Source organism: Oratosquilla oratoria, chromosome 41, assembly GCF_046742065.1.
Source record: "Oratosquilla oratoria isolate Oo_2021 chromosome 41, ASM4674206v1, whole genome shotgun sequence".
Classification (NCBI taxonomy): domain Eukaryota; kingdom Metazoa; phylum Arthropoda; class Malacostraca; order Stomatopoda; family Squillidae; genus Oratosquilla; species Oratosquilla oratoria.
This window is the reverse complement of record NC_134817.1, coordinates 8,531,742-8,557,556: the sequence shown is the minus strand read 5'-3', so window position 1 is coordinate 8,557,556 and position 25,815 is coordinate 8,531,742. Positions and strand designations below refer to the sequence as shown.

Sequence of the window (25,815 nt, the reverse complement as noted above, 5' to 3'; positions counted from 1 at the left end):
ATTATGTGAAGAGGCATTTTGCTGAGGGTTCGACTCACGTATGATAAATTGTTGCCTTGGGTTCCATGAACTGAAAACCTACAACCCCACAGTGGCTGGCAGTGGTCCTCAAATCCTCCCATAGATATCTTAGGGAAGTAGCTTGGGACTGCTGTCTGTGCTGTACTAATATGGGACTTTTAAGTGTAACCAGCTTTATGCAGTGGGAGGAGGGGAGCAGTTGCCAGCTGTCAGGTCTTCTTCAGGTGAAGGAAATATGGCTAAATTCTTTAGGGAGAGATCCTGGGCCCATTCCAGAGACTGAATGTTAGTCCCTTGGGGTTAACCTCTAGGTAGAGGTGAGAATGTAAGGACCATCTTATGCAGGTACTCATCATTAGGCCCACCCACATTTTATAGGGGTAGCGTGGATCAGGTTTTTGTAGTAATACAGATATGTGAGAAAGCTTTAGCAAAGTGTAAAGATGTTATTTTGGGTCTTTATGGATTTAGAAGAGCCTTATGACAGGGTGGACAGGGAGGCATTGTGCAAGGTTATGCAGATATATGGAATAGGAAAGCTGTTAAAAGCAGTCAAGATTTTTTACAAGAGTAGAGCCTGTATTAGGATTAGAAATGGAGAGAGCAAGTGGTTTGAGGTAAAGGTAGAACTTCACCAGGGATGTTTCATGTTACCATGGCTGTTCAATGTGTACATGGATGGGGTGGTGTGGAAGCCAAATGCAAGGGTAATGGTGCAAGGGATTGGAGATGGTTAAAGAAAATGAAGAAAAAATGAGAGACAAGCCAGTTGTTGTTTGCTGACGACACTGCACTTGTAGCAGGATCAGAGGAGGGATTAAGAAAGTTATTGACAGAGGGAAGGTGCGTGAGAGGAGAAAGTTGAAGATAAATGTGGGTGAAAATAAGGTGATGAAATGTACAAAGGTAGAGGATGACAGTGAGTTGGAAGAAAGTCTAAAATGAGAGAGGCTGGAGAAAGTGGATAGCTTCAGATACTTGAGGGAACATATGGTGGAAAAGGGAGGACTGGAGGTGGAAGTAGATTGCAGATTAAGAGGGGCAAGTAAATGCCTTGGAGGATTAAAATGTGTAATGAGAAATTGAGATTTGGGAATGGATGCTAAGAGGAGATTGTGTTTACCTAGTTGTATTATACAGGAAGGGAGCTGTGCTCATAGTGACCTGTCTTTGTATCTCTCAGCATCTAGTTTGAAGGAGTGATTGTGGACAGCACTGTATGAGGCAGAAACATGGAGTATATGAGAGGAAGAGTTTAACTGTGTTAGAGATGAAATATCTGAGAAGTATGATAGGGGTTACTAGAGTGGATAGAGTGAGAAATGAGTAGGGGAGGAGTAGAGTAGGGGTGGAAGAGGAGTTGGGAGATAGGGTTGATGAAAGAGTATTGGGATGATTTGGACACATGGAAAGAATGAGTGAAGAAGGATAATTGAAATAAGTGTGGAAGGCAGAGGTGGATGGAGTGAACAGGAGGGGGCAACTGAGGATGAGATGGATGGATGGGGTAAAAGGGGTGTTGAGAAAGAAGGGGATGTCTGTTGAGGAAGGAAGGGAGAAGACAGAAGATAGGGGTGAGTGGAGAATGGTTGTGTATGGATGCTGTGATGCATGTAAAGGAGTGTGTGCGGGATAGATGGGGTTAGGGTGTGGTTATGTGTGAATGATATTTTGACATATCTCAAAGGGATTTCTCTCTACATGAGGGGACAGAGAAGAGGGTTCACAGATTAAATGAAGTGGCCTTGCTGTGGATGTGCTGTGTCTTGCTGTATTGCTTCTGACCTAGGGCAATGGGTGAGATTCAGGGATGACCCATCATCCAGGAGGAGCCAAGAAAAGAGGGAGGGAGGGAGGAGTGGTGAATGGGAGTGGAGTGTATTGGGGATAAAATGGGTGGGAATGGAATTATGCCTTTTGACTTTGGTTACCTCCCTTGTAAGGGGGAAAAAGCCCTTGGTATATGTATATACCTCATTCAAAATTATTTGGTATATACTACCTGTTTTTTGTTTATTTTTGTTTTGTTTATCAAGTGGCTTGGTGAAACATTAGAAATGTGGGAAACGAAAAAGCCTGGTTTAAGTTTAAATTTGTGTGTGTTTAGCTACCATGCCTCAGGTATGTATAATATACATAGTATGCATCAGATATGCATTTATTCTCACTGATTTATTAACTAGTTTTAAACTAATTGCGTTTACCATGCACAGGTGGGCAGCTGCACTGAACTAATAGACAAGCTGGTTTTGTGGTGTGGCATTAATGACCATCCAGGTGTTCAGGGCGAAGCTAGTCGCTTAGTTGCCTGGGTTATCAAGAATTGCCAGGGGAACAAAGAAGTCTTAGAGGGGCTGGTCAATGCTGGGTGCTTGGGTCCGCTTGTCTTCATGCTTGGATCAGAGCACCCCGTCATGGTCAACGAAGCAGCCCTAGCACTCACTCTTGTGGCCTCAAGTATACTCACAGAAAAAACAGTGACTCATCTGACTTCAGGTCCTCTGACAGACCGTTTGGGGTCTGTGGCAGGAAACCCACATCCTCCGGAGATTCTTGCCAATATTCTGTCCCTCATGGTGACCTTGACCACAAACGGTAAGTAATCCTTTTTTTTTTTTTTTTTTTTTTTTTTTTTTTTTTTGTTTTTTTTTTTTTTGTATTGGGGATGGAATGGGTGGGAATGGTTTTTATGCCTTTGTTTTTTGGCTACCTCCCTTGTAAGGTATGTAATTATTTATTTATTTTTTTTTAATCTGAATTACTTATTTTTTTTTGTCAATGACAAGAAATTGCTGAATAGCTTCTTAGCAGGGAGGCAGGGCATAGTAACCCAAAATAACAAAATTTCTGGGACAAAAAAATTGTACACTGGAGCCTCACAAGGAGGAATACTTTCACCAGTATTATTCAATTACTTCACAAATAATTGCCCAACCCTAGACCCAGGATTTAAAATCAGTGCACTCATACAGATGACATGATAATTATACATACATATACCAATGTTTTTTTCCCCCTTACAAGGCAGGTAGCCACTCATTTCATCCCCATATACTCCACTCCCATTCACCACCCCTCCCTCACTCTTTTCTTGGCTACTCCTGGATGATGGGTCATCCCTGCATCTCACCCACTGCCCTGGGTCAGAAGCAATGTAGCAAGTGTGTTGAGGATAATTATAACCCATCATATAAACTACAAAATAGCAGCTAAGAACACCTAAGCCTACGTAGACAAACTAGTACAGTGGCTCAGAAATAATGAAAACTTCAACCTTGAAATTGTCAGTGCAAGCATATACTGAAGGATCTCTCCCCCTTACAAGGGAGGTAGCCAAAAAACAAAGTCATGAAAACCATTCCCACCCATTCCATCCCCACACACTCCACCCCCATCCACCCACCTCCCTTCCTCTTTTCTTGGCTCCTCCTGGATGATGGGTCATCCCTGCATCTTGCCTGCTGCCCTGGGTCAGAAGCAGTGTTGCAAGACACAGCACAGCCACAGCAAGGCTGATTCATTAAATCAGCGACCCCCCCTCTCTGTCCTGTCATGCAGAAATGCAGAAGATGGGGAGAAATCCCTTTGGGCTGCGTCCATTAATTTTACGTTCATACTCCCTCACCCCCCATCCCCCACCCATTCCCCCCTCATGCATCACAGCATTATCCATTCTCCATTTACCCCTATCTTTTGTCCTCTCCTGTCCTTCCTCAACAGACATCCCTCTCTTTCCCAATACCCCTTTTACCCCATCCATCCATCTCATCCTTGGTCACCCCCTTATGTTCACTCCTTCTACCCCTACCTTTCACACCTCTTTTACTAATCTTTCTTCACTCATTCTTTCCATGTGTCCAAACCATCCCAATACTCTTTCATCAACCTTATCTCCCAGCTCCCTTTCCACCCCCGTTCTCCTCCTCACCTCCTTGTTTCTCACTCTATCCAACCAAGTAACCCCTATCATACTTCTGAGGCACCTCATCTCAAACACATTCAAACTCCTCTCTTGTGTGTTTGTGTGTGATATTAAGTTTCCATGATAACAGTATTAATATTAACTTTTTCTCTTTTCACAGAAACCACTTGCAAATACATATCTACAGATGAAATAAGGACAGTTATAAAAAAACTGAATAGCCACACTAATGAGCAAGTGAAGGAGTTAGCAGGAACCCTCGAGGAAAAACTAAAGGCAAACTGAATGATAACATAAAGGTTACTTAGTCAAGTTAGCATACTCCAAAGATCCTTTCAAACTATGCATGTGATGGAATGCTACTGACTTGTTTAAACAAGGTAGATTGTATGACTTCAAACCTTTATCTTCACTTGTTATACAGGAGAGCAGATGTGGTAGAAATCAAACACTGAATGAATGTGTTAGTTTGTGGGTTAAATTTGTAACCAGGAAGAACATAAGGGTTATGGCAGTGGCACATGTTGCTGTTGGTAGATTATGGTTAGACATTTGTAAACTGGATGCAAAAATTGCTTAATGACTGCTTGGAATAACATGATTAAGGCCTATAATGTTGTAATGATAATCACTGACTCAGACTTCACTGACTGAAAACTTGCAGCCCCGCAGTAGCAGCAAATTATGCTTGGGCTCTCCCTAGGATTTTTTCAGAAGAAACAGGTATGTGGTGTATTATGATGGGTCTGTTTGTATATCATGGCTGGCAGGAAGAGAGGAGCAGTTTCCAGTTGTCAGCTCTACTTATGTGAAGAAGAAATGAAGGGAGGATAGTCAAAGTTGTTAGAGTTATCTTGTACTTTGACCAGTGATCAAGTGCAAGCCCCTTACGGCTCTTTTAGATGGAGCTAGGGGTGTTAATATGTAATGGTGTTCAAAAGAATTTAAAAATGAGCATCAGGGAGATAATTCTGTCTTGTCATCCATTTGTAAGGGTACCACATGCAGGTACCCATTGTTGGTTCCACATACATACATATATACACATAACAAAGGCTTTTCCCCCTTCACAAGGGAGGTAGCCAAAAAACATGCATAAAATCCACTCCCACCCATTCCATCCCCATGTACTCCACTCCCATCCCCCTCCCTCTTATTTTGGCTCCTCCAGGATGACGGGTCATACCTGCATCTCACCCACTGGCCTGGGTCAGAAGCAATGTAGCAAGACACAGCACATCCACAACAAGGCCACTTCATTAAATTGAAAACTCCCCACACCCTCTGTCCCCTCATGCAGAAAAAGAGAAGACGGGGAGAAATTCCTTCGGGCTGCATCAATTTATTTTTTACACATACTCCCTCTCCCCCATTCCCCACCCACTCCCTTTCATGCATCACAGCATCATCCATACACAACCATTCTCCATTCACCCCTATCTTCTGTATTCTCCCTTTCTCAGCAGACATTCCTCTCTTTCCCAGTGCCCCTTTTACCCCATCCATCCATCTCATCCTTGGTCACCCCCTCATTTTCACTTCTTCCACCTCTGCCTTCCACACCTCTTTTACAAATCTTTCTTCACTCATTCTTTCCATGTTTCCAAACCATCAACCCTGTCTTCCAGCTCCCTTTCCAGGCCTGTTCTTTTCTTCATCTCCTCGTTTCTCACTCTATCCAACCTAGTAACCCCTATCTTACTTCTGAGGCACCTCATCTCAAACACATTCAAACTCCTCCTCTCTTATGTTCCATGTTTCTGCCCCATACAGTGCTGTTGGCACAATCACTCTTTCATACAATCTCCTCTAAGCATCCATTACCAAATGTCTATTTCTCATTACATTTTATAATCCCCCAAGGTATTTACTTGTTTCTCTCAATCTACATTTTATCTCCACCTTCACTCCTGCCTTTCCCACCACATATGCACCCAAGTATCTAAAATTATCCACTTCCTCCAGTCTCTCTCCTTTAATACTCACTTCCAGTTTGCTGCCACTTTCTCTTGTACATCACATTACCTTACTTTTACTTACATTTATCTTCAACTTCCTTCTTTTGCTCACCTTCCCAAACTCTGTCATCCATTTTCTTTAACCATCTCCAATCCCTGACCCATTACTCTTACATTTACTGCTTGTACTACCCCTTCCATGTATAAATTGAACAGCCAAGCTGACATAACACATCCCTGGCAAAGTCCCACCTTTACCTCGAACCACTTACTCTCTCCATTTTTTATTTTAACATAAGTTCTACTATTGTAAAATATCTTGACTGCTCCTAAAAGCTTTCCTCCTATCACATATATGAGTATCTGCACATTCTCCCACAGTGCCTTCCTGTCTACTCTGTCATAAGCCTTTTCCAAATCCATAAAGGCCCAAAATACATCCTTACCTTTTCCTAAAGCTTTCTCACATATCCGTCTTACCACAAAAATCTGATCCACACAATCACTACTTGCCCTAAACCCACACTGTTCTTTACCAATTACTCCCTCTGTTCCTCTCCTAATCCTCTCAAGACCTTCCCATAAGCCTTCCCAACTACACTTAACAAACTAATCCCTCTGAAACTACTGCACTCACACTTGCCCCGTTTTCCCTTGTAAAGTGAAACTATACAGGTACTCCACCAGTCCTCCGGCACTGTACTTCCTTTTTTAGACATTCTGCATGACACCCATCCAACCCAGGTGCCTTACCTGCTCTCATCATCTTAACAACTACCTTCACTTCATCTTTCCTTATTTCTCCTCCATTTTCCTAACTTATCACTGTCATTTTCTTAGTGCATCCCACTGCAACTACCTTTCCCTCCCTATCCTCCTTCACATTTAGCAACTCCCTAAAATATTCTGCCCATACTCCTCCTACTGCTGTCTCTTATTGTCATCTCTCCATCTGCACCTTTTACCTTTTCTTCTCTACATGATTTGCCTCCTCTTCCTCTCTTTCTTTCTAAAACATCTTTTTATTACTTTCAAAATTTTCTGTCACTTTCGTATTCCATTTCACATCTGCTCTCCTCTTTGCCTCCTTTATCTTATGCTTACTTCTCTCTTTTCTTTGTACCTCTCATATGATTCTCTCATTGTATTTTGTAACTAATCTATGAATGCTCGTTTTTTCTCTTCAACAACCTTCTTTGCTTCCTCATCCGACCACTCACCATCCATCCTTCAATTTCCTCATGTCCTCCTTGTTCCACACACCATCTTTGCACACCTTGTGACTCCCTTCTTGAAACATCCCCATTCTTCCTCCACTCCTAGTTCTACTCTATCCTTCACTCCCTCCCACTCCTATATCAGCTTCTTTTTGTACTCCTCTATTTCTTTCTCATTTAAACAGTTTACTCTAAGTACCTCCCTACCTTCTGTCCTTTTCCTCTTTCTCCATCTATCCTCTACTCTCAACTTACCTTCCACCAAAAAATGATCTGATATTCCTTCACTCTCTCCCCTTAGAACATGTACATCCTTAACTCTTCCCTGGTTACCATTATATAGTCCATTAATGTTCTATCTACCACCCTTCCATCCACCACCCTTCCATCCACCACCCTCTCCCATGTATACTTATGCTTTACTTCCTAAAGACTGTATTTGCTATTATTAACTGTCTAGACACATCACCATCAACTCTCCACTACGATTTTTTCCTGGAACTCCACACTTCCCAACCACTCCATCTATTGGGTCATTTTCTACCCTAGTATTAAGGTGTCCCAATACCACTACATTGACATTTGTCCTTAAAACCTCTATGCACTCATTTAAATCTATCCAAAAGGCCTCCCTTTCCTCTACTCTCTTCTCACTACCAGGCCCATATGCACTTACAAAGACCCCCATCTCCCTTCCCAGTTTCACCTTCATCCACATTAACTTTGAAGAAACCTCCTTCCACTCCACCACACGCTTACCTATCTCTTAACTTACTAGTATAGCCACTCTTTCTCTATCTTGTCCTTTCTTCACTCTGAGATCCTCCCAACTACACTCCCAAACTCAAACTCTCCCCTCCCTTTCAACTTAGTTTAACTCAAAGCCAACACATCCATCTTTCTTCTCACAAACATACTGCCTATCTCCTCCCTTTTACTCTCATCTGTACCACATCCACACACATTAAAAGACCCAAACCTTAGGGTACTGGTTGGAAAACTCCTCCCAGACCCTCTTATGCCTTTAGATTTTTTAGGAATGTCCCCTTTGGGGCTACAGGGAGAATGATGCCTAGTCCTATCCCTGTTCCATTTTTATCACCTTATACGACTCAAGTGGAAAAATTCTTGGTGGCAGTATTCTTCTCCCCCACCACAGGGTTCAGCGAAAGGAGAAAATGAATATTCAAAGAAATGATACAGGACAGTAACAAGAGTATGGGGACAGCATAATTGAGGGACAGTCACAGTATAATAAATTATCATAATTTCTCTATGAATAGAGATTTCCTCTACCACAGACAAAATTATGTGTGACTGATTCATAGGGGCACCCCATATAGACCCTAAAGTATCAGCTGCATGCTACTTAGCAGCTTTTAACCCCACAATAATATGCAGCCAATAACCCAGATGGGGTTGGTTCTACCTGTAATATAAGATGCTATAAATGAAATATGCATATGCAAACACATTCTGAACCCTTATTAGATGCTGGCAAAATGAAACTACAGTAGGATAGGCATAAAGTATACGAATGTGTGGGTAATGAGGAACTGTACTGAACCTAAAATTGACACATTCAAACATACATTATGACTTTGTTACTGTGGTTTCATTTTTTTAATTCTCTTTGTTTTTCATGATTGCATTTTCCTCCTGTATTTGTACTGTGCCTATTGAAAGACTTTTGCATTCACTGTGACCCACACTCATACACACATGGTGTGCACAACTGGAGACTATATTAATCTAGAGACTGCATTTTGAAGCTGAAAAATTGTTGATATTAATAGCAGTTTAATGACAAATTAAATGTTCCATATCATGGAGTAACATTGAGGTTGAGTTCACTTTATGACAAGTTTATTGTAGACTTATGCTAAGACAGAACAAATGCTGCAGCAGATCTTGAAGGTACAAACTTTTATTGTATGCAGAATGTGAGTACTCTTTACCTTGGTTCTCTCATTTTTTAGTGTTTAATGTCTTTAAATCTATTTATTCGGTATAGAAAAAATTACTTAACTAGATTTTATTTGAAAAAAAAAGACAAAAAATTTGAAATGGTTTCTGTGATCAATTCTGCCTTATTGATGTATTTTGTTAATTCCTATAAAGTTGCCGAATTTTGTCCTTAATATGAGAACTACTGATGTCTTTAATGATGTAGGAATGAAATGTATGTCAAAGAGGCCCCTCACCTGTGCCCTGCGTGTCACTAAAGTATATTGAAACACTATATGGGCCAAGGTCTAGAAAGTCTAAAAAAAAAAGTAAGCATCACATTTTTACAGTAATACACAGAAATTTGTAAAGGTTAGGTATTATGTAAAAAGAAATATATGAGCTTTGATTCACTTTGCATGAAGTTTTGCATGTGTCATATGAAATGGTATTTCACAATGTTTTAGCAATGACATTCCTTTGTAAAACACCTTATAACTCAAGTTTCACTTGTGGCTTGTTTTTAATTAAGCATATTTTTTAACCTCTGTATTTTTGTATCTTCTTTTTTTAATATCCTCATGATAAATGTATGTGTAATTTGACCAGTGTAATGTGTAATTCCATAGTTGCTTACTTCACCATCTGAGCATGAAGAAAGAATATCTCTTCAGCTAATTTCATGATTTAATTATCTATGATTTGTAAAGTAAAAATGTACATACACACATGTATATACCAAAAGACCTTTTCCTCCCTTTTAAGAGGGCAGCCAAGGCAAAGCATACACTCACCCTACACTCCTGCACTCATCCAAAGACCTATTCGTTGTTACTCTCATCTTAGCGCCTCATGGATGAAGGATTGTCGTTGTCCTTCGCCACACTGCTCAGGTCAGAGGGAAAAAATTATAAGTGGAGAAAAAAGATGAAGTTGTATTCTTCACTAGTGCTCTCATGGTATCCTGGATTACTTGGAGATAGCAAAGTTTATTTTTAAATTTCTCTTACTAATTTGTTATCTCTGCATGCTTCTGGTGTTTGAAGGGCTTGAGAGAAGATGGTGTGTGCATATGTCAATTAGTCAATTGTTGCCTTGAGTTTCACTAAGTGGAAAATCCACAGCCTCACAGTGGCTGGCAGTGGTTCTTGGAACCTCCCACAGATCTCTCTGAGAGGAAACTGGACTATTGTTGGTGTTGTATCACTTTGGGACTATTTCTATGTCATAAGCTCAAAGTGACAGGGAAAAGAGAGCAGTTGCTGGTTGTCAGCTTTCCATGTGTGAAAAAGTGTAAGAAACATAGTTGAAGTTGATAAAGAGAGATCATGGGCTTGAGTCCAGGGACTGAGTGCCAGCCCCTCAGGGCTGTGCCTCCTGATGGGGGTGAAGGGGTTGACAGGGTTTGAAAATGGTCACCTTTGCTGTCCATCTTGCTGGACCACCTAACACGGGTACCCTTTATTGGTCCCAGGTGTGTGTATTGTGTATACTCTCAAGATGATGTACTCTGAAGTTGAAGTTTTGGAGGGTTGATCAGAAACTGAGCCTTTGCAGCATAATTTATATATACATATATTTTTTTTATGAATTGTTCATACGCATAATCTTAATGTATACAAAGTTGATGGTTGTAAACTGTGAAAACATGTGAAATTGAGAAATATAGTGGTGAAGCTGCATGAACATTTGTGTATGGTAATAATTATTGCCTTGAGTTTTATTGAGTGGAAACCCACATCTCCACAGTAATGTTGTCTTTACTAATTGTAGAATGCTGGGTTGGAGCTATACTTATGGGGTCATATCTATATATCTATATACCAGTTATATACCAAGGGCTCCCTTATAAGAAAGGTAGCCAGTCAAGGCATGCACCCACTCCCACCCATTCCACTCCAATCCACCACCCTTGTTTCCCTCTCATCTTAGCTCCTGTGGATGAAGGGTATATAGATAGACCTATATATCTCCATTCATCAAACTTTGCCTTAAATTATGTTGTTAGCCTTGATTATTTCTTCTGACTTGTTCCCCAAATTGATGCATCACTGTGGAAAGCCATGCTTCCCAAAATCTTTACTTTAATATTTTATGACCTCTTGTATTTTTTCATCCCAAACCAAGAGATCCTATCTATATATTATTTCATATCTTTCTCTGCTTTAAATATAACCACTATATTACCTATCTCTCTTTGCTTCTTGAGTGTAAGTAGTCCCATTTTTTCCAGTCTCTACTTGTATGTCTTAAAAGCCAGGCTGGGGACCCTTTTGGTTGCTTTTCTTTATGTTTTCCTCTTTATGTGGTGACCACACCACTGCTGCTGGGGTGCATCAGATTTTCAATTATTTTTTTCATCACATCCTCACCCATATAATGAAATGCTAATTGTATGTTAATTAGCAGTTTATGTCTCTTGTTAGTCTGTTTATGTGTTTTTCCAGCGACAGATCATGTCTAAATAAAATTCTTAAATAATTTTCCTCCCTTTTATGATTACCGTATTTGCTGTCATTGAAGACGTACTTAAAAAAAAGAAGAATGAAAAAAAAAAAAAAATCTCCAAAATTTGTCCTGGGTCTTGGATGCCAAAGGTAGTATTTTTCTTAGGTCTATTGCAATTCCAAAGTAAGGTAATCAACATTATAATCATCTAAACACCTCTATATAACCCCATAAAAAGTGTATGAATTATGCATAGTATGAAATAATAAATAAATGCATAATAATAAATAAAAAGGTTACTGTACATATTGGTAATCAAAAGTTTAGTTCGATGTTTAATGGTTACTTGTGTGTTCTGTGAAGACCTACTAAAGGTGGGTTTTCATGTTTTCAATAGCACCTTCTGAGGCGGGAACAGAACAGTAGCAGTAATACAAACGGCCTTGATTTTATGCCTCACATGCAATGCAGATTTGGCAGAACTGGATTGCAACTGCACTTTAACTTCGTGGTGAAGATGCACTTAAGAAAGTTTCTAAAGTCAGTATTGCATTAGATGGCTTTGAAAACAACATTCTGTTTTAAGATAGTGACATCTGTTACAATTGAAAACCCTGATGATGTCAGTGATGTTAATGATATGGACAACAACAGTGATTTTTTTGGTTTTGATAGTGATGATAAAAGCAGTCAGTTTTCAGGATTTTAAGACTGAAATGACTTGTTCTATAAATAGTATTAGTGTTGTGACAGATGCTAATGATGTGCAATATGTTTTAAAGATATAAACGAATGTGTTTTTCCCATTTGTGATATGCAGTAGTTTGTAGAGTTTTTAATCTTATTTTGCTCAGTTTTGGGTGTTGTGTGCATACGATGTGGATAATAATTATCAGTAACTGGTATTAATTTAGTGTCAGAATATTGCAAGACAGACAATAAAAAGCAGGTAGTAAGTTGTCAAGAAGCTTTACACATTACTAAGCCACCAACAAAACACCCACAAAACAAAACATATTTAGAAAACATGATCCCCCCCCCCCCAAAAAAAAAAAAATGAAAGTAACAATTTGGGTGGATCTTTTTCAGCCAGGGTTGTTGATGCTGGCAAATATGGTACTTGATATCCATTGATGCTTTATATGCACCTGGTCACTGGCGGCAAGCACAGGAGGGGAGACTTGTGATTTGCTGAAAAAATATGAGAGTGGCATTTCGTTATATGGGAGAGGGCACAATGAAGAAAATCATTGAAAGTCTAATTTGTCCCAGACTTGGTATACACAACAGTGTTGTAGCCACCACACATAAAGGAAGATATAAGAAAGAATACAAAGGACAGCACCAAGATGATCCTTAGAATGACAAGATACATGAGGAAGATTTGAAAAAATGAAAAAAAAAAAAAGGATTTCCCACATTGGATGAATGAAGAAAGGTGTCATGGAAGAATTTGCTGATATAGGATAAAAGGTCAACAAGAGGTCATAGCAAAAAATTGAAAAAGCAAACTTGTTTGAAAGACGTTGGGAAGTATAACTTTCTATAGGAAAATGTAGACTTTTGAAACAAGTTGGATGAAAATATAATCCAAGCCAACACCATCATATAAGGCAAATTCCTAAACAGAAATGTAGTAGCACATCTGTAAATGACACACAGGAAACCCACAGTCGGAGAAAATAAACTTCGAATAAAGAAGAATCCTATATTTTGGCTATCAACTGTAGCCCTCTCCAGGAAAGTACTTTCCTGGAGAGGGCTACAGTTGATAGCCGAAATATAGGATTCTTCTTTATTCAAAGTTTATTTTCTCCGACTGTGGGTTTCCTGTGTGTCATATAAGGCAAAGTTTGATGAATGGAAACAGATGGAAGTACATGAGCATAGCCCCCATATACTACAATTGGGTAAATACACATATGAAACCTAATTCTGGGAATAATGACAAGTTGAAATATAATCCTGAGTTCTATAGAAGTATATTTGAAAGTTTGTTCATGGCGATACCAAGTCTATGAGGTGATTTAATGAAAAAATATATAAATTTTGGCTAGCCCCAAGTCACGTTTTCTGTTGTAAACATGGCCCATGGAAATGAAAAAAATATTAAATAATTTTGCTGTAACTGACTAATGTAACTGAAGCATATAGAAATAAAGTTAGGCTAGATTTAGTAATTATTAGTAAAATGCAGAACAGATCGTGACAATTTAAATTTACAAGATGAAGTAGTCAAATTTAACAAGTAAATGTCTTGGGGGACTGGAAAATGTCCTAAGAAATAGGCATCTAGAAATGGATGGAAAGGGAAGATTATATGAAAGGGTGATTGTGCTTATGACACTGTATGGGGTGGGGTCTTGGAATTTAAGAGAAGCAGAAAGAAGTTTAAATGTGTTTGAGCTGCTTGAGAAGAGTGGTGGGGGTTACTATGTTAGAGTTAGAAATGAGGAGGTAAGGAGGTGAGTGGGGGGTAGAAAAAGGTGCTGGCAGATAGGACTGATGAAGATTATTGGGATGGTTTGGGCACATGGAAAGAATGAGTGAAGAAAGATTAGGAAAAAGAGTGTGGAAAGTATAGGTAGATGGAATGTACTTAAGGGGTTGACTAAGGATGAGGTGGATAGATGGGATGAAAGGGGCTTTGAGCAAGAGGGGAATGTCTGTTAAGCAGGGAAGGGAGAAGGCAGTGGGTAGGGGTGAGTGGAGAATGGTTGTATATGGATGAGATTTTGAAGTAGCTTGGAGGTATTTTTCCTTGTCTATTTTCACATGAGGGTATAAGGAAGGAGGGTCACCATGTAAATGAAGTGGTCCTGCTGTGGATGTGCTGCATCTTGCTACATTGCTTCTGACCTGGACAGTGGGCAGGAGGTGGGGATGACCCTTCATTCACAAGGAGCCAAAATGATAGAAAAATGATGGACAGTGGATGGGATTAGAATGGGTGTGATTAGGTGTGTGCCTTAGCTGTCTACCTCCTTTATAAAAGTGAAGTGGGCTTTGGTGTGACCTATTACGTCAGGTATTGGCAGCGTTCCCCACAGGTTAGCCAAACCGTTATCTCGGTGTTTCGCCATTTTTTCTGGGTTTCCAACGTCAGCAGGACCATAACCCAATGAATAAGAATAGTCTGGCCTAAGGTGTGCTTTCGAAGTAGACAGAAGATCAACTTCTTTGCTCAACGGGCTGTGGTCAATACTGTGACCTGATAAGAATCCTATTCTCGTGCTTGAGGGGGGCAGTAACAGCTTGTGGTATCATTAAATTTTTTCAACACAGAAGTTAAGTTCCAACTCTGGTCCTCAAGAGCAAAACAGTCCACCAGGAGACCATATGCACCAACTAGTCATGTGTGATTCACCAAGGTGTTGGACTCGTGATTGGCAGCTATTGCCTTCCCAGTTTAGAGCTCTCTCTTTCACACACACACACACACACACGACAGTCGAAGTGACAGCGAAGTTTGGAACTCTAGGAAAACTTCAAATTTCGTGGATCTCAACGACGAGGGAGTACCTGTGTCATATTAATAGGAAAGGTGAAGAAAAGGGAGAAAGGGAGGGATTACTGAGGAAAATGGAAGGAAATAAGGAAGGGGATGAATGGGCCCCGGAAGTCAGAAGGAATGTCAACAAGAGATGCGCAGACGATAGAGGGAAGTCAAAGACATTAGTAAAAATGTAAAAATTAGAAATATAGATAAGAGCAGTGCAATGGAAGGTGAAGATAATTATTTCCATGGATTTAATGAGGGAGGAGATGGCAACCTCCCCCGATTAGCAAGTCTAGAGGAAAAACTAGTGAAAATGAATGAACAGTGGGAGGTTAGGTTCAGTCAACTTACACAGATTACACAAAGAGTTGATAAATTGGAAGAACTAAAGGAGAACCAAAACCTAAAAAAGGAAATAGAAGAATTAAAAAGACAGTTAAAAAAAGTAAAAGATGAGAATGAGGAATTAAAGAATAATAATAGAATAAAAGAGCCCATAGCAAAGGAGGTATAGGGTTGGAGAAAAGTCCAAGAGAACAACAAAATTGAATTTAGAGATATAGTAAAACAACACGAAAGAACAAACTAAGGACACAGTTATTAAAGTGATGAGGGAGAAGGAGAATATAGTAAGCGACTTAGCGGGTAAAAATAAATGTATAATTATATTAGGGATGGAAGAGAAACATAATCCAAATAGGACTACAAGAGTAAAGGAGGAGAAGGAAAAGTAAACAAGATAGTAGTAGTTCAAGAAGATGAACAAGAAACAGGGAAAGAAGTTGAAGAAATATATAGACTAGGGAAATACAATACAGATAATACCAGACCAATTAAGGTTAAATTCAGGTCACAAACGACAGCAGAGAATATCTTAGCAAAAACAGGGAAACTAGCAAAAAGTGATCAGTATAAACAGGTATGGATAAAAAGAGAAATAAATAAGGAGGAAAGAGAGGATGAGAAAGCAAAAAGATTAGAAGCTAAGGAAAAAACGAGAACAGAACAGATACAAAGAGAAATTCTATTGGAGAGTAGTGGATATGAAAGTGAGGAAATGGTTCATAGCAGAGAAAAACGGAAGGGAAACAGAAAACACGATGGAAGTAGCAGAAAATTAAAAGTCTTACACAAATATAGGTGGCTTTATAACAGGCTTGAATGAACTGAATGATCACCTGAAGGAAAAAGAACCGGACATAATGGGAATTGTAGAGACAAAATTGAAAGGTCCACTACCACCCAACAGTGTAGGACATGGTGCATATAATTATTGGATTAGAAACAGAGAGGTAAAACAATGGGGTGGAGTTATGTTCCTGACTAAGAAGGATATAAATGTGAGGAATGTTACATATGGAAAGAATAGAGTGGAAAAGATTATGATGGAATGGAGGACGGGGATGGGAAGAGCAGGAAGTTTGTTGTAAATCATGTGCCTCCTAAAGCGGTTTTGTGGGAAGAGAGAGAACACAAAAATATGTTAGAAGACACAAGGATAATACTAAATAAGATAATGGAAGATGGAGGAAGAATAGTTATAATGGGTGACTTTAATTGTAAAGAAATCTGCTGGGAAGAGATGACAGTGAAGGGTGGAGACGACCTATGGGGAAATGTACTACATGATATGATTATAAAATATACAATGACGCAATGAATACAAGAGAATACTAGGTATAGAAATGAGGAAGAACCATCGAGACTGGACCTAATAATCACATCAGAACCTGAAATAGTGGACAAGATTGAATATAAGACACCAATAAGTAAAAATTACCACATATTAGTTGAACTGGAACTAAATGAGGAAAAATACATGGAAAATTCGAGCAATATAGAAAGGGAAAATTGATGTATGGATTTTTTTTTATAAAACAAGATAATTCTCTCAAAAAAGCACACTGGGAAAGGATACACAAGGAGGAAACGATAGTATACGAGAAATGGAAATTTTTGACAAAAATTGATAAAAGAATGGACAAGTATATTCCATGACAAAAACAAGGAAAAGAATATGTATAATGTTGGTACAACAAAAGATGTAGGGAGTTGAAAGACAAAAGAGATAAAGCTTGGATAAAATGGAAGAAATACAAAAGGCCTGAAAAATGGAAAATATATACTAATTATAGAAATCAATATGTACAAGTGCGCAGAGAACAAGAGAAAATACCAAAAGGATGTCATAGAAAAATATAAAGATTAACCAAAACCATTTTATAGATTTGTAAGCAACAAACTGAAAAACAAATAAGAATTAGAGAAACTATGACAAGGAGTTGAATACACAGAGTAAATAGGAATGGCAGAAATTATGAACAAACATTTTAAATCAGTGTTTACGAGGGAGAACATACAACTTAGAGATGTCGAGTGGGAGGAGAAAGTCCCCCCTATGAAAGAGAAGTAACAAGGAAATAAATAATGAACCACTTGAGTGATCTCGATGTTAGAAAATCACATGGACCAGATGAAATGGCAAACTGGATTTTAATAGAATGCAGGAACGAACTAACACAAAATACATAGTCAAATAAGCAGTTCATTGAAAGAAGGAAAATTTCCAGAATATTGGAAAAGAGCAAATATAGTACCAATATATAAAGGGGGAAACCAGGAAGACCTTACTAACTATAGACAGGTCTCTCTTACAAGTACGATAGCTAAAATTTGTGAAAGAATGATCAAAATTGGATGGGTAAGGCATTTGAAAAAAAAAAAAACACACGCACACAATGTGTCAGGGGGGTACAACTTTATGTGATAGACTCGGTATTATTGAAAAATGGGCGTGAGAGAAAAGAAACACCAAGGCAACACCAACACGTGTTTTTATTGTGGATCAACACAGAGCACTAACTGAACTATCTGAACACATAATAGAAATATCACCAGTGTGATATATATATATATAGCACGGCCTACTCAATATGTACAAAATATGTAAATACACAAACCACTCCTCGGCTCGGCAGCGCGAGGCCGAAGAGTCCAATCTCCGCAGGCGAGTCTCCTGTGTCCTTCCTCTGTGGACGGGCGCTGCACCTCTTCCTTGGTCTCCTATTCCAGACGATCTCCTCCAGGCGAGTCCCCTGTGTCCTCCTCCTTCAGGCGGACGGGCGCTGCACCTCTTCCTTGGGTCTCCTATTCCAGACGATCTCCTCCAGACGGTGCCCTCCCTCTGTAGAACTGGGAGGGGGGGGGGGTGTCCGCCCTTAACGGCGAACGGCCGTAAAGTCTCCTGCGTCCTGGTGCCCTCCCTCCGTGGAACTGGGGGGGGGGGGGTCCGCCCTCAACGGCAAACGGCCGTAAAGTAAATTTCTTCATCTCCATGTCCTTCCCTCTTGCACATCCGGGAGGGTGAGGGAGAGTGGGTGGTGGCGATCTGCGCATGCCGCTTGGTGACCCCGTATAGTTGGGCCTAGTTGGCAGCCCTGGGAGGCTAAGCATGACCTCACGCCACATTCTCCGGCCTGGGTCAGGTGTGCTGGGCTGACTGCAAGCTCCATCACGTGACCCAACGTAGTCCACGTGGTTAGGGTGGGATGTCCACCCTTACACAATGTACTAAATCCAAGGCAATTTGGATTTAGACAAGAAAGATCATGTGTCACATACTTGATGCGTTTCTATTCAAGACTAATAGATGTAATACAAGAAAGAGATGGATGGGCTGATTGTGCATTTGTAGACCTGAAAAAAACCTTTGATAAGGTGCCACATAAGAAATTGTTAAATTAGAAACTGCAGGAGGAATACAGGGCAAACTGCTGAAGTGGATAGAACACTTCTTGCATGAAAGAAAAAGGAAAGTGATAATAAGAGACAAACATTCTAATTGGGATGAAGTGATTCGTGGAGTTCCACAAGGAACAGTTTTGGCCCCAATAATATTTGCTATTTATATTAATGATATGGATAAAGGAATTGAAAGTTATATGAACTTCTTTGCGGACGATGCAAAACTGTTGAAAAGAGTGAACACTAGAGGATTGTGAATCGCTGCAAAGTGATCTCAATAAAGCATGGGAATGGAGAAGGAAGTGGGAGATGGAATTCAATATTAAGAAGTGTAGTATAATGGAATTTGGAAGAAGCAAAAAAGAATAGTGGGATCATATAAATTGGGAGAGGAAAAAAAATAAAAAAAGTAGAAAATGAGAAGGACCTGGGAGTCACTATTATGAATAATATGTCCCCTGAGAAACATATAAACAAATTTTTTGGAGAAACTTATAATTTAATAAGAACAATCAAAGTGGCATTTACATACCTGGGTGAAGAAATGGTGAAGAAAATACTAGTCACTTTGATAAGACCAAGATTGGAGTATACAGCGACGACGTGGTCACTAAGTATAAAAAATGTATAACAAAACTTGAAAGAATACAAAGAGGAATTACGAAATTGGCACCAACGCTCTCATAGCTATTATATGAGGAGAGACTAGCAAAACTTGAACTATAGACATTAGAGCAAAGAAGAGAGGAGACTTGATAACTATTTATAGAATCATGAAAGGCATAGAAACTAGTGATAGAGAGGATCTAATAAGATAGGATAGTAGAGATACAAGAGGACACGAAAATAGAATAAAAAAAGACAATTATAGAAGAGACCTGAAAAAGAACACCTTTCCCCACAGGGTAATATATGTTTGGAACAAGTTAGATGAGAAAGTGGTGTGTGCAAAAACGACACACGAATTTAAAAACAGTCTAGATAAAACGAGATATGAAGACGAGACACCACGAGCATAGCTCCCCTTCCCGTAAAATACAACTAGGTAAATACACACACACACACACACACTTTTGTCGGATGGACGGCGAGGATTAGAGTTCTGAAGAAAAAGTGAAATTTTCGTGGACCTCAACGCAAAGGAAGTACCTATTGTATTTACAGGGAAGGGGATAACTCGTGGTGTCGTGGGAAAGTGAGGAAAAAGGAGAAGGGGAGGGATTACTGAGGGAAATGGAAGGAAATGAGGAAGGGGAAGACTTGGTTCAAGAGGCCAGACGTCTTGTAAACAAACGGAGGACCGATGATTTTGGTGATGGGGTTAACAAAAATGTAAAAATTAGAAATATAGATAAGAGCAGCACAATGGAAGGTGAGGATAATAATTTCCAGGAATTTAAGGAGGGTGGGGGGGTATACCAACCTCCTCCGATTGACAAGACTAGAGGAGAAACTTGATAAGATGATCGAACATTGGGAAGACAGGTTCGGTAACGTAACCAACATTGTGCAGAGAGTTGAAAAATTGGAAGAACTAGAGAAGGCGAACAAAAATTTAACTAATGAAATAGAAGAATTAAAAAGACAGTTAAAAGAAGTAAAAGAGGAGAATGAAGAATTAAAGAGGAATAATAAAGACAATAAAGAGGCCATAGCAAAAGAAGCACAGGGTTGGAAAAAAAAATCCAGGAAAACAGTAAAGTTGCATTTACTGACATAATTAAACAGCAAATGAAAGAACAAACTGAAGACTCAGTTATCAAAGTGATGAGACAGAAGGAGAATATAGTAAGAGACTTAGCAGATAAAAATAAATGTATAACTATATTAGGAATGGAAGAGAAACATAACCTAGATAGAACTTCAAGAATCAAAGAGGAAAAAGAAAATGTGAGCAGTTTATTAGAATTAGTTCAGGAAGATGAACCAGAAATTATGAAACAAATTGAAGAGATGTATATTCTCGGAAAATATAGTACAGATAAGACTAGACCAATTAAGATTAAATTCAGGTCACAAACGACAGCAGAGAATATCTTAGCAAAAACAGGGAAACTAGCAACAAATGATCAATATAAAAAGGTATGGATAAAAAGAGAAATGAATAAAGAGGAAAGAGAGGAAGAAAAAATGAAAAGGAAAGAAGCTAAAAAAAAAAAAAAAAAAAAAAAAAACGAGACCAGAACGGAGTCAGAAAAACAAGAATTCTACTGGAGAGTAGTGAATATGAAAGTGAGGAAATGGACCATAACAGAGAGTAACAAAAAAGAAACAGAAAATACAATGGAAATAACAGAAAGTTAAGAGTGTCCTACACAAATATAGATGGATTAATAACAGGACTGAATGAACTGAACGAGTATCTGAAGGAAAAAGAACCGGACATAATGGGAATTGTAGAGACAAAATTAAAAGGTCCACTACCACCCAACAGCATAGGACACAATGCATATAATTATTGGATTAGAAACAGAGAGATAAAACAAAGGGGTGGAGTTATGTTCCTGACTAAGAAGGATATAAACGTGAAGAGTGTCACATATGGAAAGAATAGAGTAGAGATGATTATGATAGAAGTAGAAGACAGAGATAAGAAGAGCAGAAAGTTTGTAATAAACTACATGCCCCCAAAAACAGCCTCGTGGGAAGAGAGTGAACATAAAAGTATGTTAGAAGACACAAGAATAACATTAAACAAGATAATGGAAGATGGAGGAAGAATAGTTATGATGGGCGACTTTAATTGCAAAGAAATCTGAGAAAGAAAAATGACAGTAAAGGGTGGAGAAAGCTCATGGGGAAATGTTCTACTTGAGATGATTATTGACCACACAATGACACAATGGATTCAGGAGAACACTAGGTATAGAAATTAATAATACCCATCAAAACTAGACCTAATAATCACATCAGAACCTGAAATAGTGGAAAAGATAGAATACCAGGCACCAATAAGTAAAAGTGACCACATATTGATAGAACTAGAACTAAATGAAAAAAAAAAAATACATGAAAAGAAATGAACAATATAGAAAAGGAAGATTGATGTATGAAAAACAAATTTTTATAAAATAAGAGAATTCTTTCAAAATGAAAACTGGGAAAGAATACACAAAGAAGATACAACAGTAGAAGATAAATTGAATATTTGGACAAAAATTGATAATAAAGGAGTGGAATGGTATGTCCCAAGACAAAAACAAGAAAAAGAATATGTAAAGTGCTGGTACAACAAAAGTTGTAGGGAGTTAAAAGACAAAAGAGACAAAGCTTGGACCAAATGGAAGAAATACAAAAGACCTGAAAAATGGAAAATATATACTTGTTATAGAAATGAATATGTACAAGCGTGCAGAGAGGAAAAGAGAAAATATGAAAAAGATGTCATAGAAAAATGTAAAGATCAACCAAAACTATTCTACAGATTTGTAAACAGCAAACTGAAAAACAAACAAGATTTGGAGAAATTAAGACAAGGAGGAGTTGAATACACAGAGGAAATAGAAATGGCGGAAATTATGAACAAACATTTTAAATCAGTGTTTACAAGGGAGAATATACAACCTGAAGAGATCGAATGGAAGGAGAAAGTCCCCCCTATGAAAGAAATAGAAGTAACAATGAAATAATGAAACACTTGAGTAATCTTTATGTTAGAAAATCACATCGACCAGATGAAATAGCAAACTGGATTTTGAAAGAATGCAGAAATGAACTGGCAGACAAAATACAAAACATAATAAATAGCTCTTTGAAAGAAGGAAAAGTTCCAGAAGATTGGAAAAAAGCAAATATAGTACCTATATATAAAGGGGGAAATAAAGAAGACCCTACCAACTATAGACCAGTCTCTCTAACAAGTACAATAGCAAAAATTTGTGAAAGAATTATCAAAAGTAAATGGGTAAAATATCTAGAGAAAAAAAAAAAAAAAAAAAAAAAAAAAAAAACAGCGTGCTAAGTCCAAGGCAATTTGGATTCAGACAAGGACGATCATGCGTCACTAATTTAATATGTTTCTATTCAAGGCTAATAGATATAATACAAGAAAGAGATGGATGGGCTGATTGTGCATTTCTAGACCTAGAAAAAGCTTTTGACAAAGTACCACATAAGAAGTTGCTTAAGAAAATAGAAACTGAAGGAGGAATACAGGGCAAACTGCTTAAATGGATGGAAGACTTTTTGCAAGAAAGAAAAATGAGAGTAGTGATAAGAGACAAACACTCAAAATGGGATGACGTAATAAGCGGTGTTCCACAAGGAACAGTTCTGGCCCCAATAATGTTTGCTATATATATTAATGATATGGATGAAGAAATTGAAAGTTATATGAGCTTCTTTGCAGATGATGCAAAAATATTAAAAAAAGTGAACACGGAAGAAGATTGTGAGTCACTACAGAGTGATCTAAATAAAGTATGGGAATGGAGTAGGAAGTGGGAGATGGAGTTCAACACTAAAAAGTGTAGTATAATGGAATTTGGAAAAAGCAAAAACAGAATAACAGGATCATATAAATTGGGAGAAGAAGGAACAAAAAAAGTAGAAAATGAGAAGGACCTGGGAGTCATTGTTATGAATAATATGTCACCTGAGAAACATATAAATAAGATTTTTGGGGAAACTTATAATTTAATAAGAACAATCAAAGTGGCATTTACATACCTGGATGAAGAAATGGTGAAGAAAATTCTAATCACTCTGATAAGACCAAGATTGGAATATGCAGCAACGATGTGGTCACCAAGTACAAAAAAATGTATAAAAAAAACTTGAAAGTAAAAAAGAGTAATTACAAAATTGGCACCAACACTCTCAAAAATATCATATTAAGAGAGACTAGAAAAACTTGAACTAAAGACACTAGTTCTGAGAAGAGAGAGAGGATTTTTGATAACTATTTACAGAATCATGAAAGGCATAGAAATTATTGATAGAGAGAATCTGATAAAATGGGATAACAGAAATACAAGAGGGCACGGAAAGAAAATCAAGAAAGACAGCTATAGAAGAGATGTGAAAAAGAACAGCTTTCCTCACAGAGTAATAGACAGTTGGAACAAGTTAGATGAGAAAGTGGTGTGTGCAAAAACAATACATGAATTTAAAAATAGTTTAGATAAAATGAGATATGAAGACGGGACTCACGAGCATAGCTCCCCTTCCCGTAAAATACAACTAGGTAAATACACACAGACACACACACACACACACACACACACACACACACACACACACACACACACACACACACACACACACACACACACACACACACACACACACACACACACACACACACACACACACACACACACACACACACACACACACACACACACACACACACACACACACACACACACACACACACACACACACACACACACACACATATATATATATATATACATATATATATATTATATATATATATATATATATATATATATATATGTATGTATCTCAAATCAGCCACCCTGAGTCCACTGCTGAACAAAGGCCACTTTCATAGCATTCCATGATTCACACGACCGCGCCAACCTCTGCCACGTCACTCCTGGAAACTTCTCTATTTCATATTTTCACCTCTCTGGTCTCCTTCCACGCTTCCCGTCTCGCGGCGTCCATTCAGTAACACAATTGCTCCATCGCTCATCAGTCGTTCGTACTAACCTGCTCAATTTCACATCCTCTCTTTTATAGCTTCCACAGTATCTTTCAACTTTGTCTGCTATCTCGCCCAACTTGCTCTCTTTCGGTCTCTCAGCGTTATTCCCATCATTGATCTCTCCATTCTCCTCTGTGCAGTCCTTAGCTTTGTCTCCATCGCCTTCGTCAGTTTCCAAGTCTCACACCCGTAGATTATTGCTGGCAGAATGCATTGATTGTAAGCTTTACGTTTCGAACATAGAGGTGTAGAGCCTCTTAGGATGTTATACTTACCAAACACTTTCTAATCGTAGTGCATCTTTTTATTTCATTATCAAGATATCTTATCACTTTCATTATCTGGCCTAAATAATTATACATCTTCAACTTCAAGATTCTCACCATCGATCATAATCTCTCTATTTTGAATTTCTTGTTAAACATTAGTTTTACTCTTATTTCTAAACCTACTTTGAGAATGTCCTTGTTCAGATCACCCAGTATATTTTGCAAGTCTTCTGCTCCTTCTGAAATATGAATAATGTCATCCGTAAATCATAGGTGGTTCAAATATTCGCCATTAATCTTCAAACCTTTCTCTTCCAAACTCAACCTTCTGAAAATCTCTTCCAAGCAAACTGCAAATAATTTGGGTGAAATTGTTTCGCCTTGCCTTACTCATTTCTCGATCTTGATCTTTTCTGTATCATTATGTAGTCGAATTACAGCGGTACCTTTCAAATCAATCTTTTCTAGAACCCTTACGATCTGTTCGTTTGTACCCTGCTTGCGTAGCAAGTTTAGTATTGCTATTTGTTCTACCGAGTCAAAGGCCTCGTAATGTACAAAAGTTAAACAGAGGTATATGTATTCTGTCGTTTTCTCTGTTGGTTCATCACCTGCAAATGGTCTAGAGTCAAATATCCGCTTCTAAAGCCTACCTGTTCTCTCGGTTGATTTCCATCTGGTCTCCTTTTTTATGAAGCAAACTCACTATAGCATTGCACCAGGATTCAGGAACATTTTCTTGACGTAAGCTCTGGGTGTAGAACTGAGCTAACTTAATATGAGCTTCTTTCCTTTCAAAAGATCTATTGATATACCATCTTCTATGTATATATATATATATATATATATATATATATATATATATATATATATGTATATATTTATATATATATACATATATATATATATGTATATTATATATATATATATATATATATATATATATACATATATATGTGTGTGTGTGTGTGTGTATAATATACATATACAAATAGGTGTATATTCATTCTTTTAAGACGATGTTATCAAAAACTTCACAGGAACCTGACGGAAATGGGGATATAGATGCGTTTTACTGGTAGTTATCAGGGCATATACATGTGTTTTACTGATAAC

At 38.3% G+C, this 25,815-nt stretch overlaps 1 protein-coding gene across 3 annotated transcripts in view; it reads left to right on the top strand.

The window, feature by feature from the left end:
• Nucleotides 1-11,552, top strand: part of vimar (visceral mesodermal armadillo-repeats) — a 61,140-nt gene extending 49,588 nt beyond the window's left edge. For all 3 annotated transcript variants that reach the window (XM_076177941.1, XM_076177940.1, XM_076177939.1), the window contains exons 11-12: nucleotides 2,235-2,616; nucleotides 4,104-11,552. In XM_076177941.1, the coding sequence (XP_076034056.1) occupies nucleotides 2,235-2,616; nucleotides 4,104-4,228 (507 nt within the window). In that variant the 3' untranslated portion in view covers nucleotides 4,229-11,552. The remainder of the gene's footprint in view (nucleotides 1-2,234; nucleotides 2,617-4,103) is intronic.
• The last annotated feature ends 14,263 nt before the right edge of the window (nucleotides 11,553-25,815 follow it).